This window comes from Chanodichthys erythropterus, chromosome 19 (genome assembly GCF_024489055.1).
Source record: "Chanodichthys erythropterus isolate Z2021 chromosome 19, ASM2448905v1, whole genome shotgun sequence".
Lineage (NCBI taxonomy): Eukaryota > Metazoa > Chordata > Actinopteri > Cypriniformes > Xenocyprididae > Chanodichthys > Chanodichthys erythropterus.
In genome coordinates this window covers 8,587,304-8,605,685 of record NC_090239.1, presented here as the reverse complement: position 1 = coordinate 8,605,685, position 18,382 = coordinate 8,587,304, and the positions used below count along the sequence as shown (strand labels likewise).

Sequence of the window (18,382 nt, the reverse complement as noted above, 5' to 3'; positions counted from 1 at the left end):
CCGAAAGTGTCATTTGGTAAAACTGAAATTTTGTTTAAACCGAATGACTTTCTTGTAAAAATGACAAATGCAGTGTTAATTGATTATAAAAACACACAATCTCATTGTTAACACTTAATAAAACTTCAAGATTAATTATATCTCCATTATGTTTTTGTTTTTTTACACTTTTAAAAACCTTATTCGTCAATGACACAAGAACAAACGGCAATGTTCATTTTATATATATTTTTAATAATATCTGAAAAAAATGTAAGTATTGTTCAGAATTTTAATTAAATTCAATGAATCCAGCTTTTGTTTTGCATTTTGCTGCACAATAAGCAATAAATACTTTATGCACAATAACATAATTGCAATTTGCTTGCATAATTTAATATTGCTAGCAAAATCATTGCAAATATGTAGTGAATAGTCAATGTGTTGCCCAGCCCTAGTTTGTACTTCATGGTCTTTTAGTTGTGCAATTTGTACAATGGTTCTGTTAAATAAGAAACAGTATTTCTCTGTTATGCAAGCAATAATAGCCACTTCAAGAGCAGAATTTATTTACAAACCAAGATTGTTTATGCGACCAAAAATAAATGCAATATGTGTTTATCTGCATGCATGTGTTTAGTTCTTCTTCTGGTAATTTTCATGGTGGCTTCAGCATGGATAAAAGAGCTTCTGCAGTCTGCTGAACACGTAGGTACATGTTCCAGCAGATAGAGACGCCTCTGCATCTCCCTTTAGGTTCTCTCTGTGCATTGACACATTGAATTGCTGTAGCTTGTCGAATCGCTATAGTGCTAGACTGCTTGCCATTTTGCTCTCCTCAAATTTGTCACGTCGCCAACGTTTGCTTATGCTGCCTCCCTCATTAATTGCCAACTCTTGATAAAAACTAATGACTTCCGGTTGCTTTATGGCCTTAATTTCAGTAGTTGATACCAGAACTGGAAACATTTTACTGAGAGCATTGTGACATGGAAGGGCACTTGTTATATTTGAAGTGCTTGAAGTGGCTGTTTTTAATGCTTATGCAACAGTTTTCACAAAGTTACCAAGTCACACGGAGGTCCAGTAACTAGGAGCAGCCTTTTCCCTACATCACTGATGTGATCAGTCTGAAGAAAGCTATCGGGTGTCGGCCTGTGATGTGTCAGCATGTGTGATTTTAAGGATTAGGGCTTTCAACATGGAGCGTTGCTTGAGTTGGTTGCTAGGGAGTGATTTCCAGTTAGTTATTTTGGCAGTCGTGATCAGTGATGTACTTTCTGCAGGAGGTACATGATCATTTTGTGGTTTTGTACCCTCACTTTAAAAGGGATCGGAGTCCTTGGTGAGTTTTTTTTTTTTTTTTTTTTTTGAGTGTCAGCTTTCTGTTGCTATTGTTGTGCATGTAAAAGCAGATGGGAGAGGTTCAGAACAACTTTTCTGTCGTTAACAATGGTGTAACAGGCATACAAGAGGACTATGGGTGAATGTTGACAATGCACAACCCCCTTCTCACGCTGCATTGGCAAATAGCTGCTCATTTTTGTGTATAATTGTGACAATATGGGAAGTGTCTCTGCATTTGTTTCCTGTCTGTGGGCTTATGGTGTGGTCGGGACTATTCTGAAGCCACACCTTTCTCGCGTAATGACCTATGATTTCGATTTATTTTTTTTATTTTATTTTTTTGGTGGTGGTAAAATAGTGGCAGAGAAATGGCACATTTCTGGATTAAAACTTAGCATGACAAAGCCACATTGTGACTAAAACTATCAATACATTACTGTTTGTTTGAGCAGCCTTACACAGCAACATTGACTCAAACATATTATGTTATATTATATTATGTTATAGTATAGTATAGTATAGTATAGTATAGTATATTATAGTATATTATACTATGCTATTTTTAGCAATATTAGTAGTGGCACAGTAATTATATATTTTTGCTTTACTTCAATGTCTGTAGTACTATTGTTACAAAACCAAAATTTCAGTCAATACCAGTATCAGTATTAGTGTCAAATTTCTCAATACCAAGTTTGATACAAAAGCAGAATGCTATTAAACTAATATGCTATTGAACTTTATTAATATTTAGCTTTGTAAATATAAATATTCCATAAATAAAACCGGGTGTGTCTCATACTTCCTGAAAAGTGAAGCTCTTTGATCGCCCACTGGTGGCTGGATGCAGTACAGGTTATAAACCCCGCCCTCTCAATGCAGTCGAATGAGACTTCAGTTAAAACTTAAAAATAAATTCTGCTTGAAATAAAACTTTCTGAAAGATAGTTCTGGTCATTTAAGGTAGTTGTTATCATGCTGATATATATTCAATTGTTCGTTTTTGTGATCATTTAGATTTTAGCTAGCAATTTGATGCTATAAAAACGGGGCGTGTCGTCATGATTCGCAGTTGATTGACAGCTTGTCTGAGGACTGTCGGAGCTTCGAGGGGAGATTGAAGATGTATAACTAACTATTAATTTTCGATTTCTTTATTATTTAACACCAACAAAATGAGTTGTTCAGCAGTAAACTGTACTAACCGACCTACAGGATCTGACGGATCACTGAACTTTTTTCTGTAACATTAAATGTGGCGCTATAAGCTAATTAATAAATGTTATTAGTTAAGATAACACACCTAATGTTAACCATGTCGGAAAAAAGCAGGTGATCGTTATCTGGCATTTACTTATTATTTTTATGGGTATAAAATAATAATTAGCAGGACAAAACTAATGATAGCCTACTCTAATTACAGCAATTGATCTCCTGTAACGTTAGTTTAACTTAATTTAAAATGGCAGGACCGTTTCTGACGATTTAGAGTTGTTTCTAGTGGCATATTATATTGAGTTTATCTACTGATTTTGCTGTTTCAAAAATATTATTGCTCTAGAATCAGAACAGCCTATTATTTTATAGGTAGAATTTTAAACTGTGTATAATTTTTATAGTCTATTTAAAATACATCAATGATGACGCTGTCGTCTGGGCGCGAGTTTGATACCGCGACTCCGCCTCCGGATTCCTTCTGCGCATGCCCAGGCTCCAAGCTTTTTTTTTTTTGACGTATTTTGTAACATGTCAGCGCCCATTCGTCGGCCCATTTTGGCTTCAGTTCATTACTATAGAAGGAAGTGGCATTGCGTTGTCCATCTTTTTTTACAGTCTATGAATAAAACCAATGGAATGTATCCTTCATTTATTGATTCATTTTAAATAGGCATGCACCGATAAGAAACTTTTGGCCGATACCAAGAACCGTTTATTCTTTATATTTGAAAGCCGATAACAATATTTTGGCCAATAAATCGAAGTCAAACTCTAGATAATATTTGAGAGCCTGATTACAAAAACAAAAGTCTCACCATTAAAAACCGTTTTCTCATTATAATATTATGTAGCTTATAATGGCAGACTTGCACTACACGTTACACTTAACTGTATCTTCCTTTTTGAAGTGATTTCAATCACATTTCAAGCAATTCAAAACCATAATGGCGGACCGTGTCTCAGATGAAGGAAATAATCCATTATTTATCAGCTTTAAAGGGATAGTTCACCCCAAATTTAAATTCTGTCATCATTTACTCACCCTTAGGTTGTTCCAAACCTGTATGAATTTCTTTAACACAAAGGAAGATATTTTGAAGAATGTGGGAAATTGAACAGTTCTGGGGCACTATTGACTTCCATCATGCATCCCTAATTTTAATGTGTAATTTTTTTGTTTTTTGTTCATAATTTACAACATTTATATAATGAGCGAGTACATCATGAATCCATATTCCGTTTTTTTTTTTGTTTTATCCTGAATCACTAAGCTCCGCCTATAATAAATTATATTCTGACTATTTTAGACGGAGCGGGACAACATCCGCTCATTCCGCTGCGAAATAGCACAGTACCTGCGTGACTCGTCATATACATAAACAGAGAAAAGTAGCTCCGGATACAATGTTCTTTCGCAAGACGCATGCAGTTCTGTTTATTAACCACTAGAGCACCAAAAGTTACATAGTGAACCTTTAATTGACCCTTCGCCGGGAGTTTGATTGACAGGCGATCTAGCCAGTCAAATTGCCGAATCCGACATTTTGTCTGACAAAGCAGTCAGGAGTTAGAAGATTAACCTCGGTGGACTTAAACTTGAAAAATGGTGTGTATTGACGTCTTTCCGTGTTTGAAAAACAATTCCTTCTCATGTTCATTCATGTTTATCTGATGTTATAAATGGACTAGTAGGAAGAGATGATCTGTTTACGAGCCTCTTGAGCTGAGAAATCTGTCACGACACATTAAAGAGCCACAAAACGGTTTTTATTGTTTGAATTTCTTAAAAAACTACACAGTTTGAAAGCTGGGACTTTGTTTAATATAATAAGTAACCTGCTATGTCTTGTCTGTCGACGTGTTGTCAGTGTCCCCTTCGCTCCATGATGTATTTTTCACTGTGTGTGGCGTGACAGCGCCACGGTTTGTCGGACAAAGCAACCGTAACTAAGGGGGACGGGTCTTTTGCGAAGGGTCAATTAAAATGAAAATTAAATTAAACGAAGCTTTAAGTTTTCAAATTGCTAATCAGAAGTTGTTTTGAAATGGTGCATTTTTAACTTTCACGGTGTGCGCAGAGTACTAGACTGATATTCTTATACTGTTGATATGTATTGTAGTAACTTCAGTGCAAGTTATACCTATTATTTGCATTTAGCAGACTGGAATCAAGTCAGTCAGGTGGGTGTGGACAGTTCACGTGCCATCAAGTATGTGGATTGCCCCACTCTTGTGTCACTCACGATGGGTTACACCCGTGGCGGTAGCGCCTCTGATCCGCTCCTCTGAGAATGCACCTGACCCTGCCATCTCACCTCCCTCTTTCACACTTGCACTCTCTCTCCTCGCACTCTCTCGCTCTTTCGCATTTACTCAGCCAGGATCTGGAGCCGCTTGCGCTGTCTGACCGTAAGTGCTCATCCGATAGGGAATCTCGGAATTCCATGGGGAGCAGAAATAAAGGAAAGGGCTCTATATCCCTCAGGACAGTTTCAGAATGCCTCTTTTGTTTAGACAGGCCTTTTGAGTTTTTTTTTTTCTTTTTTTTTCTCACATAAAGCTTTTTTTCCTCTCTTCTTTTTCCTGACAAATGCAATTCAGAAGATCTTTACTGACTTGGGCATAATAATGATGATTTTTTTTTTTTTTTCTTCCCTCAGCAGGTAAAAAGAAGCCACCACTCAAGCTTCCAAAAGAGGTGTTTGAGAAAACCCCACCTGCTCCTACGTAAGATTTTATGCAGATTTCAGTGCACTGATTAAATTTAAAGAGAATTACACTTGATGTCACATTTATATGCATTAACTGTGCAGTGTTTTTGGTAGAATAGATTTTCTAATTAAGGCTGGCTTTAGTTAGTGAGTCATTTACCGTGTCAGACAAGGACACTCAATGGGATTTCTTTGTTGCACAGACCCCCGAGAGACCTGGACTCAAAAGCCTGTGTTACTATTGGAGATAAGGTGCGTTTCATCATCCTTTCTTTAATTAAGAAAGATAATCATATGTATTTAACTGTATCTTCATCTTTTATATATTTCTTTTTAATTTAATTAACCCTGTTTGTCTACTGTCTTTTATTTCTGATGTTTTTCCTTTTTCATTTTGGTAAAATTTTTTCAGAAAAAGCAAAAACACTCAATATGTGCATTGCACAAACTAACCTCTATGGGAAATTATATGTAATGCTGCAAGGTTTCACTTCACCCATTAATTTCTTCCTCATCTTTAATATAAAGCACTATGAGAGGAACTGTCCTTTGGTCACCTGTATGCAAAGCACTGCGACTTGTAATTTGCATTCCTGTGCTAAGGTGATAGACTTATCTTTTCAAATGTCATATTTTTCATTGCTTTTATGGTGATGTAACTCCATGTCCCGGGCTCGATACGAAAGCTTGGCTTGGTGAAAGACCGGCGGGTTGTAAAGAATGGCCCAGTGCACATTACAGCCCTTTTGAATACATCTGATTGTAGGCAGCCTGGAATGCACTTTACTGCCTCTCAGGCTGTAAAAATATTTATTTTAAACTCATCAAATAAGTGGAATTTTCCATTGGCAAAGATTGAGGCTTTTTGTCTTATAACCGAAGAGTAAGTAACATCAGTTTTTTGATAAAGTCGGATTGGCACGTATGAGCTTTTGTGAAGAATTTCTGAGAAGCCAAGTTTGTTGCCTCCAGGTTTAAGGCGTTTGTTGTGATTGCTAGTGATAGAGAGCCGAAACGGGGATAGAAAAATGTTATCTCCAGGAATAGCATGCTTCCATTCTTCATACCTCATAGGAAACAATCAGCTTATGCTCATTAGTGCCATTTTTCTGATTTCAAACTGTCTGTTTAGAATATAGGCTTCAGTCTGTTAGTGTTATTATCTGTCTCCTTGTTTGTCCCTCTTTTTTCTTTGTTTCCTTATATCTGCTATTCTGTGTGCATCAATTTCAGCATTCACTAAAAATACGGTTTCTTTAATACCTTTAACACACGTTTGTGTTCTGAGCAGAACTTTGTGGTGAAGGCAGATGATTTGGAGCAGATCGGAGAGTTGGGGCGAGGGGCGTATGGAGTGGTGGACAAGATGAGACACGTCCCCAGTGGCGTAATAATGGCAGTAAAGGTGAGTTCATACCGGCCTATGCTAGCTAAACCCATGTGAGGAATATTTTTGTCAGTAAATGTCCAGTTTAAGTTTTTAAACGATTAAACTGCTCTATGTGTAGCATTTTTCTAGCGTTGCCTAAAGTTATTAAAATATTTAATACTTAAAGTAATTTTCTGGTTCTAGTGCTAAGCAACCTGGCATCTTGCCCCATTTATTTATTAGCCTTTTACAACACTTTACCTTGGAACCAGCTTTGAATGCCTCACCCATTCCATCATAACTATTAGTTTTATATATTTTTTAATATTTTATATAAAATACAAGTTAAACACTATATTAAGGCCCTGTTTCACCTGGTATGCATTTTGGTCAATCGGATCAAGTGGAAAACGCTAAATACAGGTGTAAATAAGGTCTAAAATGTTTTGAGTTTTTCCAATTTCGACCACTTCCAGAGGTAGTCAAAAACACATTCGATCGGATTGCTTTCGTAGTGGAAATGCTCATGAGGTCGAATGCATTTGAACCGCCTCAAAAGACCACCTACACTCCACCTACTGACCTGATGCGTAAACATTACGGGATGTGCGCAAAACAGACGGGATTTAAACTTTGTCGGCTGAAGACTCAGAATTGGTTTGAAGATGATAAATGTACCAAGCACAATGTTCTCTCGCCATTCCTGTTTTCTAACACAAACTCACTGCGTTTGGCGTGGTCTTGCAGCTGTCAGAGCAGAAACGAAAGCTGATGCTCTCCGTTTGTTTTTCCGTCTTCTCCTGCCATGTTCATATGTAGATTACTTGAACTTATTTCATCCATTAGATAGAAAGATCTGTAAAAGCCCATACATTTACCTCCCATAGACCACCATCTCAAAGAAACCAGGAAAGAAGTGGTCGTAAGACAGAAGTGGGAATGTCTCCCTCGTCTACTTGTGATCCGATCGACCAAAACGCTTTTTAATACCAGGTGTAAACAGGGCCCAAGTTAAATTGTTTTTTTTTTTTTTTTTTAAGTGTTCCTTAATATTTTGTACTTCCATTAAAAACTCCTTAAGTGCACTTCTGCTAGAAAAGTGATTTTTGTGTGAGGTCTAATATGCTCATCAAGGCAGCATTTATTTGATAAAAAATAGCAAAAACATTAGTATTGTGAAATATTATTACAATTTCAATTAATTTATTATAGTAATATATAATATATTTATAGTTTTCAGCAGCCATTACTCTAGTCTTCAATGTCATGATCCTTCAGAAATTACTCTAATATGCTTTTTTGAAGATTAAAAAATATTTTTTATTATTTATGTTAAAAGGTTTTTTTTTCTTGATAAATAGAAATTTAAAAAAAACGGCATTAATTTGAAATAGAAACCTTTTTTAACTTAAGAAATGTTAACATTACCCACTTGTTTCCTGCAGCGGATTCGAGCCACAGTAAACACGCAGGAGCAGAAAAGGCTGCTAATGGATCTGGATATCTCAATGAGAACAGTCGACTGCTTTTACACTGTTACCTTCTATGGAGCCCTGTTCAGAGAGGTACAATAAACCTTGAACATACCAAATGCACTGAGCAGTCATCTCATTTACCATTTGTAGCTGTTTTAATACTACAGGACAAAGTGGTAATTGTATAGAATGTTGTATAAACCTTGACCCCCCCCCCCCAAAAAAATTCCCACAGGAAGTCCTACAATGGGAATGCGTTTAGTCATTTCCTGCTGTCTCATTTTTATGTAAGGTTTTTGTTATGTCTCAAACCTCAGCTCTAACCTTATTTGCTTGTTGTGTTGTCAGGGTGATGTGTGGATCTGCATGGAGCTGATGGACACCTCTCTGGATAAGTTTTATAAGCAGGTGCATGAGAAGGGCATGACCATCCCAGAGGACATCCTGGGCAAGATCACCGTCTCTGTAAGTACCACCTGATTTTCTGCATATCTCAATTGCTCTTTGGTCTACAGATTTGAATTTGTCTACTGTATTTTCTGGCTTTTTTTTTTTTTAATCATCTGAAATGTATTTCGGCTTATGTTCCAAAGTGACCCATAATGCTATTATCGTCAAGCATGCAAAATGGAGTACACGTAAATGCACACAAATCCATTCTAGCATAGGTTCCACTAGTGTCACAGGACCTGCATACTTCATCTTTAATGAAATGAAGGCTAAAGGAGCTAATCGTAGACACAAGGCCTGTTGGCCTGAGCTAGAGAAGAAATTTTACAGAGCCGCACACTTCAACTGTACGGTTGCGTCTACACTAGGGCATCAATCGATTTAAAATTTTAATCTAATTAATTAAATGATGTGCTGAAAAATTATGATGTGCTGAGAAATGACCTCCAAATGATAAAGTCATTATTGTGTTAAATGAGATCAGATAGACATTACAAAAAGTAGTTTTAGAAAGATTTTTTTTTTTTTTTCTTCGATTCAATAAATAATTTATTACACATAAATTACACTTTTAGGCTACAAAAGCCATGATATATTTTTTTGCAATCAAAAACAAAGCTTTTGAATTGGTACAGTTTGGTTACCAACATTCTTCAAAATATCCTCTTATGTTCTGCAAAAGAAAGAAAGTCAGACAGGTTCGAAATGACACGAGGATGAGTAAAAGTAAATAAACATAATTTTAATTTCTGGGCAAATTATCCCCAAAATTGTATTATTATTATTATTATTATTATTTTTATTTTTTTGGATGAAATTATACTCTAAATAAGAAACTAATAACTGCCAGTAGGTGGTGGTAAATGTCTAAATGATTCATTCATTCATTCATTCATTCACTTGTTTAAGCGGCTGATTCATTCAGGAATGCAGTAAACATCTCTCTTTGGGTGCTTCTCAATTCTTATTTGTCCATCCTCGTTTCCTTTCCTTGCTTCCTTTCCTCGCGTCTTAGCTCCACCCCTCCAGGATGCGAGGGAATGACGCAAGGAAAAGACGAGAGGATGGAGGAATTTAATCAAGTGAAATGATAAATCCTCGCTCCCTTTAGCATCACTTCAAAGCGTCGTCAGCTACACTCTAGGGATCTACCCACATGCTGTTAAAGTTTGGTTATTTAAAAAAATATAATAAATATGAATAAAGCAAGATGCCTAGTTGAAATATATGAGATATAAAGTTTATTTAATCTGTAAAAGTAAAGCATACATTTAAATTATTGAGACAGATAAGAAGGGGGAGGAGAATTTATGCGTGCGTCAGGTTACTCGATGAGAAAGACTTCCGCAAAGAATGCACCTGTGTATCCTCGCTTATGACTCCTTAGGAAGCCTCCTCACTCCTCGCGGTGCAATTAGAGAATTGAGATGTCCTTCAAGATGGCTGAGCTCGATCGTTTTTCGGGTCAGAGGATGGAGGACGGAGGATATTGAGAAGCACCCAATATGAATGGGTCATTGAATCATTGGTTCACCCGATTGATTCGTTCAAAATGCTGATTCATTTAGAAATGAAACGCCACTGTTTAATATTTTTATTTGCAAAACTGAACAAAAACAGACTATATTGTGTTATTTATTGAACTGTTGTATAAAATCGATATCACAATTGCACTCATACTATTTGGGATAAAAACAGCACTCATGTGATATTTTGCTCGTTACTCGTGTGATATTGAATTCTCATATATAAATATGAGAGAATTCATAGTGGGCATTTTTGCCCTGATATATTGAAATTTAGGTGCACATAACTGCATTTTATAGGCTCCATCACATAGTGAGCTGTTGCCCTGCATCATGTTCGTCACCTTCAACTGTATGAAATGTAAGATGACCTATGTAGGTCTGGGGCGGGTGCATTAAATGTGTTAAATAATTGTATTATTATTATTATTTATTTTATTTTTTTAAAACTGAATAATTAAATTAACACATTAAATCGACAGACCTGGTCTCCACGCACACTTTCACTTTTGTTTCGTAAATTCGTATAGGCTTAGCATTTATAATAAATATTGTTGATATGAACATCACCATAAATTATGCACTGCTCTTTTTAGGGATGTCCAGATCCGATCACGTGATCGGAAATCGGGCCCGATCATGTGGTTTCAGACTCGATCGGAATCGGACATTACCTCCCGATCAGGACTCGGATATATATGTATTAGGGGTGCAACGGTTCTCGGTGAAAAATCGAACCATACGGTTCTTCACTGACCGACCGCACTTGAACTGCGGTCCATTTTGAATGACGACGCATCTATTGGTTAATATGGTGTGTTTAAAATAGCAACGTGGAATACAGACAGAGTTCAGATAATGTATGTTTCAGTCGATAGATGCACAAAACGTTACAACAACGATAATCAGAAAGCGTGGACAAAACAGTCACTCTTTGTAAACTGTTAACTGCGAGTGCCGTCTGCTCTAATGTCCACGGGCGGACTGGCCATCTGGCATACCGGGCACTTTCCCGGTGGGCCGACGTGCTTTTTGGGGCCGACGGTCGCCGACCGCCAAAAAAAAAAAAAAAAAAAAAATTCTCTCGGCCCATGAAAGTGGTAGGCCTAGATCGGCGGCCCAATGCTTTTTCATTTGACACTGGGCTGCTGGCCCAAAACACTTTAGTCAAAAATATCACATAGGCTATTTTTTTCCTTCTGACAGACGCGGCTCATGAAACATGTAGCTTAGCGGCCCATTGGTTGTTTTCTTGATTGACACTGGACTGGCTCAATCATATCTTTGAACAGCACCATCTATAAGATTTCTGCCTGCACGCAATATAAAAAATATAATTAATAACCACGCTAAGTATTGTGCATAAATTATATAAACCTAAAATAATTATGTAAGTAGTAAAGCAATACAAACGCAAACGGGCGTTTTAAGTTTATTAAACATTTTGAGTCACCCCTCCCTTGCCTCACAGTGGTTTGGTCCACCGCGCACGTCACACTCGCTTGTGCTTAGCAGTGCCCAAGGAAGTTGACCGGAAGTTGAAGTCGGCCGGGTGCCGCCATCTTGTAGCAGAACTTCACTTGCGTTAGCATCCCCATTGACTCCCATTCATTTTGGCGTCACTTTGACAGTGAATAACTTTACATCTGAGGCGTTTAAAGACTCCATTTGTCCATTATTTATTTCCAAAGATACACGACAATGTATAAAGGGCTCCATTACCTTCTATGTTACATTATGGCCCCGTAGAAACAGTTTTTGTAAAAATAAGCTAACGATTGCGTCATAAACACTCGACTCTCTGTCGCACAGTAGCGAAATTACCGTACAGACAGGAGGAGAAGCTCGCAGGCAATCGGGGAGATTATCTTAATATGGCGTACTGGCGTTACATTTTAAAATACTATACAAAATAATTAATCAGAATACTTACTCCGGCTCACTCACGCCAAAGAACTCCCCGCTCAAGCTCGCCGTCTCTGCAAGATTAACGATGGCAGTTTTCACGCACAGCTACTAGAAGATTTACATCTGTCAGACAGGCTGCTGACGTCATCAAGCTTAGTGTGAGTCTGCGCGTCAGAAAAGGAAGTGCTAAAAATCGCTAAAAATGGGCTTCACTTGACTCAATTGAGTTCCAACGGGGTCGCTGTGTCCATTTCTTTTACTGTCTATGGTGCTTAGATTCTGTAGAAGTCCGGCGGCGCCGGCGGGAGAGAACAGTTCTACAGACAGATGAGTTCCAGTAAGTCGGCTGTCAAGGCTATTTTATTCAAAAACATCGGGTGAAGTGATTATTTTCTCTTTAACTCTGATGGTGCTGAGTAATTAGTCATAACAACAACAACAACAACAAAAAAGATGATAACTGATGAATTTGACTTAATTTTTTCCGCTATTTCCGATTACTCCGCTATTTTAGAGATTAATGTTACCTAGCTTGTTTACCATAGCTTGTTGGATATAAGTAACCCACACCAACAACAATTAACATTGTGATAAGAATAAGTAAACTGTAATAAGGCTAATAGATTTACTGTTGTGTGTTGGGTTATGCTCAATGTGTATTCATCGTATTTTGGTGACTTGGTTGTAAACAACTAAAAATAAATAAATAAGTAGAATAAATTTTATATATATAAGCGGAAGGACGGGTGGTATTTGTGATCTTATGTGGTGGTGGGCCGGTCTGGGCCAAAAAGCCAGGGCCGATTTTTGGTCCCAGTCCATCCCTGCTAATGTCCAGTCATTTACGCCGTCATCACCCGGGTGTTGATAGCGCGCGAGCGCAGGTGAGACCTGAACAGCACACGTTGCTGTCTGTATTTAAACTAACTCGTTTAAGCCTTGCTGATTTAAACCTTAAAGAACAAGACGCGAAAGAGAACTCGCACGCGCTGTGAGAAGATTTCTGTGCGCTCATCCGAAGCGCGCACACGCTTATTCCAGTCAGCGCGCAAATACTGAGTTCTCTTTCAAGTCTTGCGCTTCGGCGGCCACATTCATACAAAAATTATGTCAACATGCCCGTCCTAGTGAGTATCCTAGCAACCATAGTCGGTTATGTCTTAATTGAACGTATATTAGTCGAGAAAGACAGCGCATGTGGAACAGTATGTACTGGATCGTGCATGTCTTAAAGGGAAAACAACTATTCCTGCTGCCTGTATTTAATGTTAAATCAAACAACAAATAACAAAGAAATCACTCACTGCTCTTGACTGAATACTTTTTGTAACTTCAATAATGATTAATCTTTATTTATTTTATACAGTAAAGATAATATGCAGTGATATTTTATATTTGATTACTATTTGAAAACTGTTAAGATACCTGAAAAACCTGAAAAGCACTGTTCCTGGATCTGTTTTTTCGCTCTTCTTTATTCTTTTTTATGTAGGCTATTAAGTATCGGATCGGGACTCTGTATCGGCAGATACTCAAAATCAAATGACTCGGACTCGAGGGCAAAAAAACGTGATCGGGACATCCCTAGCTCTTTTACATTTATTAATATAATAATAAAATGCGACACCGATGCGACTTGTCTGTGTTTTTTTTTTTCTCAACAACGCAGTTTTGCCCTGGTGCGGCTAATTTTCTGGAAAATACAGTATATTGGGTGAAAGCATGCCATGTGATGTCTTTTATGTTGATGTAATGGTTAATGTTTTTTTTTTTTTGTTTTTTTTTTGTATGCCCACTTTTTACATTTAAGTTCATTTTAACACCATGTAATTCCTGAGCCTCTGCAGTTGTGTAATGAGCCTGTTGTTTCATATTCCCATTGCAGATCGTAAAAGCATTGGAGCATCTCCACAGCAACCTGTCAGTGATACACAGAGGTGAGCTGGGACTAAAAGTACAATATCATATATTTGCTTTTTAATGATGCCAGCAACTGATTTTCCTGTTTTCTGTCTTTCTGCAGATGTGAAACCCTCTAACGTCCTGATAAACATGCAGGGTCAGGTGAAAATGTGTGATTTTGGCATCAGTGGGTACCTTGTGGATTCAGTGGCGAAGACAATGGATGCCGGCTGCAAGCCATACATGGCGGTAAGCAAAACAAAAGAAGAGATACATATTTTATTTTATGTTGTAACTTTTTTTTTTTTTTTTTAATGCTGATCTTTGTAGTCAATTAACAACAGTATACAAAAAATTTGAATCTGATATTCAAGGTTAAAATATATATATATTTTTTATTATTATTTTGTCTGTGTGAAAAAATAAATAGAAAATATATATTTAAATGTACATTTGTTAGTATATTCATTATATATTTATAAATATTTGTTAAATAATTTTAAGAAAGTTAAATGCTCAATTGAAGTCTTTTTAAATATGAATATGTATGGAAAATGTTTTTTTGTTTTTTTTTATTGATATGTAAAGCGATTTGACTGTTTGCCATAAATATTGAAACAGTCTACTTTCACCTCAAAATAAAAAATAAAAAAAGGTAACTGACTTTTTGTCTCAGAATTCTGAATTTGTAGTTTGCATTTGCAAGTTTATACCTCACAATTCTGAGAAAAAAGTCAGAATTGTAAGTTATAAAGTCCAACTTGTGACATACAAACTTGTAATTGCAATTATATGTCAGAATTGTGAGATAAAAAGCTGCAATTATCTTTTATTAATTGTGAGTTTATCTGCCAATTCTGGCAGTTTTTCTTAGAATTGTGAAGTATAAACTCAGAATTGTAAGAAAATTCAGAATTGAGGAAAAAGTTGCAATTACTTTTTTTAATTGTGAGTTTCTCACAATTGTGATCGCAAAAAAAAAATTGTGAGATCACTTCACAATTACCCATTACTGTATGGCGGAAACAAGCTTCCATACAGTAATGAGTTAAAGATGAGCAGTTCAATAACTCAGCCATTCAAAAAAAGGAAAAAAAAAAGCGCACATTGAGACTGTACTCAGAGCATGAGAGAGACTGCAGATCTAGAGAGTTCTTCACACACTTCAGACTTAAGCTCGCAGTCTCTGTTCATTAAAGATGTGATGTTGTGTATCTAAAAAAAAAAAGAGAGACGTGTCATAAAGAGGAGAATATAGTGCAAGCAAAATTGATAAGTATATTTTATAACTCTTTTTCTCAGGCTTGCTTATCTCTCCACCTCTTCTTATCAAACCATACTTCCTCTTTTTCCCACAATCAGCATCATCAGTCATTATTGTTTTTCATTCACAGCCTGAGAGAATCAACCCAGAGACCAATCAGAAAGGCTACAATGTCAAGTCTGATATCTGGAGTTTAGGAATCACAATGGTAGGTCTGAGTGACCTTGTATACTTTTAACACTTGTTACTTACTTAGCAACACTTTTTAACTTTTTTTTTATTATTGATATTATGCAATGTTATAATGTTTATTAATGCTTACAGATCAAATGTTATGTATGAATATTAGGGCTGTCAGAATAATTGCATAATTTTTTTGTACTTCATGTTAACTTACTAAATTTTAGGCCCATGTGTAATGATTGGGTAATAAAACAACTTTCCTCAGACTTTATGGACATAATCATAAACTACATGTAAAATATATTAATATTTATATGAATGACAATGTTTCGCTTGAGCTTTAAAGTCACCATGAAATCGGAGGAATATTGCAGTATTTATTATGAATGATTTATCTGATTTATCACCTTTTTTTATTATTATTATTCATGTGCCCTCAGAATCTTTAATCTAAATAACTTCCCTTCCTCTTGCAACATCTCTTTTCTTCTCTGATGTTGTTTTTCGGTGAGAAGTCGGGACAACCTGTCACTCACATGAGCAAACAACAACCATCCAATCAATTCCTGTAGGACAAAATCAAGTCCCGCCCTACATTTTTTTCTCGATATTCGTCACAAGGAAAAATTGACCATCGCAACTTCTGTTTCATGCTGACTTTGATTAAATTTCACCTTACAAAAAAAGACCCATAAAAAGGGTCTTTCTCTATTATTTACTTATTGTTTCATTAAAAAAAAAAAAACAGTGTCACTGTCTCTGTGAAGCATGGCTTGTTGTGGTTGTGATGTCTGTGTTTTTCATCCTGTCAGATCGAGCTGGCCATTCTGCGGTTTCCCTATGACTCATGGGGAACGCCGTTTCAGCAGCTCAAGCAGGTGGTGGAAGAGCCGTCACCCCAGCTGCCTGCTGACCGCTTCTCAGCCGAGTTTGTGGACTTTACGTCACAATGGTGGGCGAGCTGTTACACACATTTGCACACTTGCACATCAGAACCCTACAATAAGTTATGCTAACTTTCACTGGCCCAACCACAAATACGAAAGTAGCTAAAAAAAAAAAAATGTTTGTTTCTGAATGTTACTATTAAATGGCTCCAGGCCATCCTTATTGTTGAGAAACATGCGTTTCAAAAAGAATCATTTCAACTAAAAACGGAAAATCTATGCGTTTTTGCCATTCATTTACACGACAAAGACGTTTTAGGAGCCTGAAAATACAAACTTTTGACAAGTTTTAAAGTGCATGTTTTTGAAAACAATATATTTATCATCTCTGTGTAAACTACAAAAATGCGAATTTGTGAAAACGGTGACATAGTGCACATGCGCATTACGTGTTCGGTCTATAGGCGTGTATTGTTTCTTTACAAAATGACATCGCCATCTACTGGCCTGGTATGCATAATACACTATTTTGTAGTTTCTGCAAATCTGTGTGAATGGGGATCGTTTTGACACTGTTGTCGCCTGTACATGAAACAAAAAATGCAAAGTTAAAGACTTTGTGTTAAGACTTTGCATAGTTTGGATAACATTTTCCTTTTTTTTAAAGACATTATAAGCAAAGCAGACTTATTAAAGTGCCATAAAGATATTTATAAATGTTACAAAAGATCTCTATTTAAAAGAAATGCTGTTCTTTTGAGCTTTGTTAAAAATTGATTCTCTCCACAAAAATATTAAGCAGCACAATAATGTGGATAAAAATAATTTAAAAAAAAGGATTTCTGAAGGATCATGTGACATTTAAAGACTGGAGTAATGGCTGCAGAAAATTGAGCTTTGCCATCACAGGACTAAATTTCACAGAACTAAATTACATTTTAAAATATATTAAATAGAAAGGAGGCAGGAATATTCAAAGTATTACTGTTTTAATGCCTTTTTTTAAGCGCAAAAAAAAAAATCTTAGCAGCCCCAAACCTTTTGTACCGTAGTTATATCATCACCCTGACATTTTCAAAGCATTAAACCATGTCCAAACTTGTGTGTTTATAATAAATGCCATATATAGTTTCATTAAGTGATTGAATCACTGAACTGATATACATATAACTCATATATCACTGACATATAACTCATCTGTATACAATTCTGGTTATATCATCTGAGATGGATATTGATACTATATGTATGTGGTGTGTATAAATTCACACAGGATGTTTTCTTTGACTCGTGTTTGTGGGATGATCATGACTCGAGATTCTGTAGAATTGCATTTCTCCGGAACAATGCTGACACCACATAGTTTCGTGAAAGTGAAAACCGTAAACCTGTAGCGTAGATAGACAGTCAGACACACACACACTCTCTCTATACATACCTTGACTTTGCATTGTGAAGTAGGAAAGCGAACAGGATGTAGAAAACTTGATTGCATCCTCTCTTTCACATTGTGAGGGGAAGCACTGGAGGCCACAGCACACTGCATTGAGGTTTTGTGTTCTCCTGCTGCAGTTGTGATAATTCGTTGCGCATTTCTAACGTTCACGTGCTTTGCTTTTCTCTGGTTGTGTTTCAGCTTAAGGAAGAATTCCAAAGAGCGGCCAACTTACACAGAACTAATGGTGAGTGTGATGCTGACAGTTTTTCTTTAAGCACTTCCATGGATTGTCCTTTAGATGTCAGACTTGTGCTTTCAAAGCAAAGTTGTACCTTCTTCTCCCTATTAGCTTGTAGAGATTTATATCATGGAGTAGTTATATGCTGCTGTTTGGCAGTTGACAGCAGTTTAACTTGCTGTAATTGATCTAAAATCCCAGTAATCATTTTCTAAAAGCTTTATAAATATTTATATATTAAACATTTGTATTCAAATTCAGGCCTTTTGAAAACCTCAAAAATGGTTGAAATGGTGATAAAACAATAGCTGTACATTAAGTATAATGTATATTTATTTTCCTTTTAACATATAGTGGGGTCCAAAGGTTTGGAGGATATATATGTGTGTATATGTGTATGTGTATATGTGTATATGTATATATGTATATGTATATATGTATATATGTGTATATATGTATATGTATATATGTATATATGTATACATAT

At 36.4% G+C, this 18,382-nt stretch overlaps 1 protein-coding gene across 2 annotated transcripts in view; it reads left to right on the top strand.

The window, feature by feature from the left end:
* The window catches only part of map2k6 (mitogen-activated protein kinase kinase 6), a 37,014-nt gene that overhangs the window by 17,968 nt on the left and 664 nt on the right, over nucleotides 1–18,382 (top strand). Inside the window, exons 1-11 of one of the 2 annotated variants that reach the window (XM_067369006.1) lie at nucleotides 1,048–1,324; nucleotides 5,205–5,271; nucleotides 5,459–5,507; nucleotides 6,547–6,660; nucleotides 8,070–8,189; nucleotides 8,448–8,564; nucleotides 13,869–13,920; nucleotides 14,007–14,134; nucleotides 15,280–15,357; nucleotides 16,145–16,284; nucleotides 17,856–17,901. In XM_067369006.1, the coding sequence (XP_067225107.1) occupies nucleotides 1,273–1,324; nucleotides 5,205–5,271; nucleotides 5,459–5,507; nucleotides 6,547–6,660; nucleotides 8,070–8,189; nucleotides 8,448–8,564; nucleotides 13,869–13,920; nucleotides 14,007–14,134; nucleotides 15,280–15,357; nucleotides 16,145–16,284; nucleotides 17,856–17,901 (963 nt within the window). In that variant the 5' untranslated portion in view covers nucleotides 1,048–1,272. Of the gene's footprint in view, nucleotides 1–1,047; nucleotides 1,325–5,204; nucleotides 5,272–5,458; nucleotides 5,508–6,546; nucleotides 6,661–8,069; nucleotides 8,190–8,447; nucleotides 8,565–13,868; nucleotides 13,921–14,006; nucleotides 14,135–15,279; nucleotides 15,358–16,144; nucleotides 16,285–17,855; nucleotides 17,902–18,382 lie in introns of those variants that run through there. The other variant, XM_067369005.1, reaches the window with a different exon arrangement.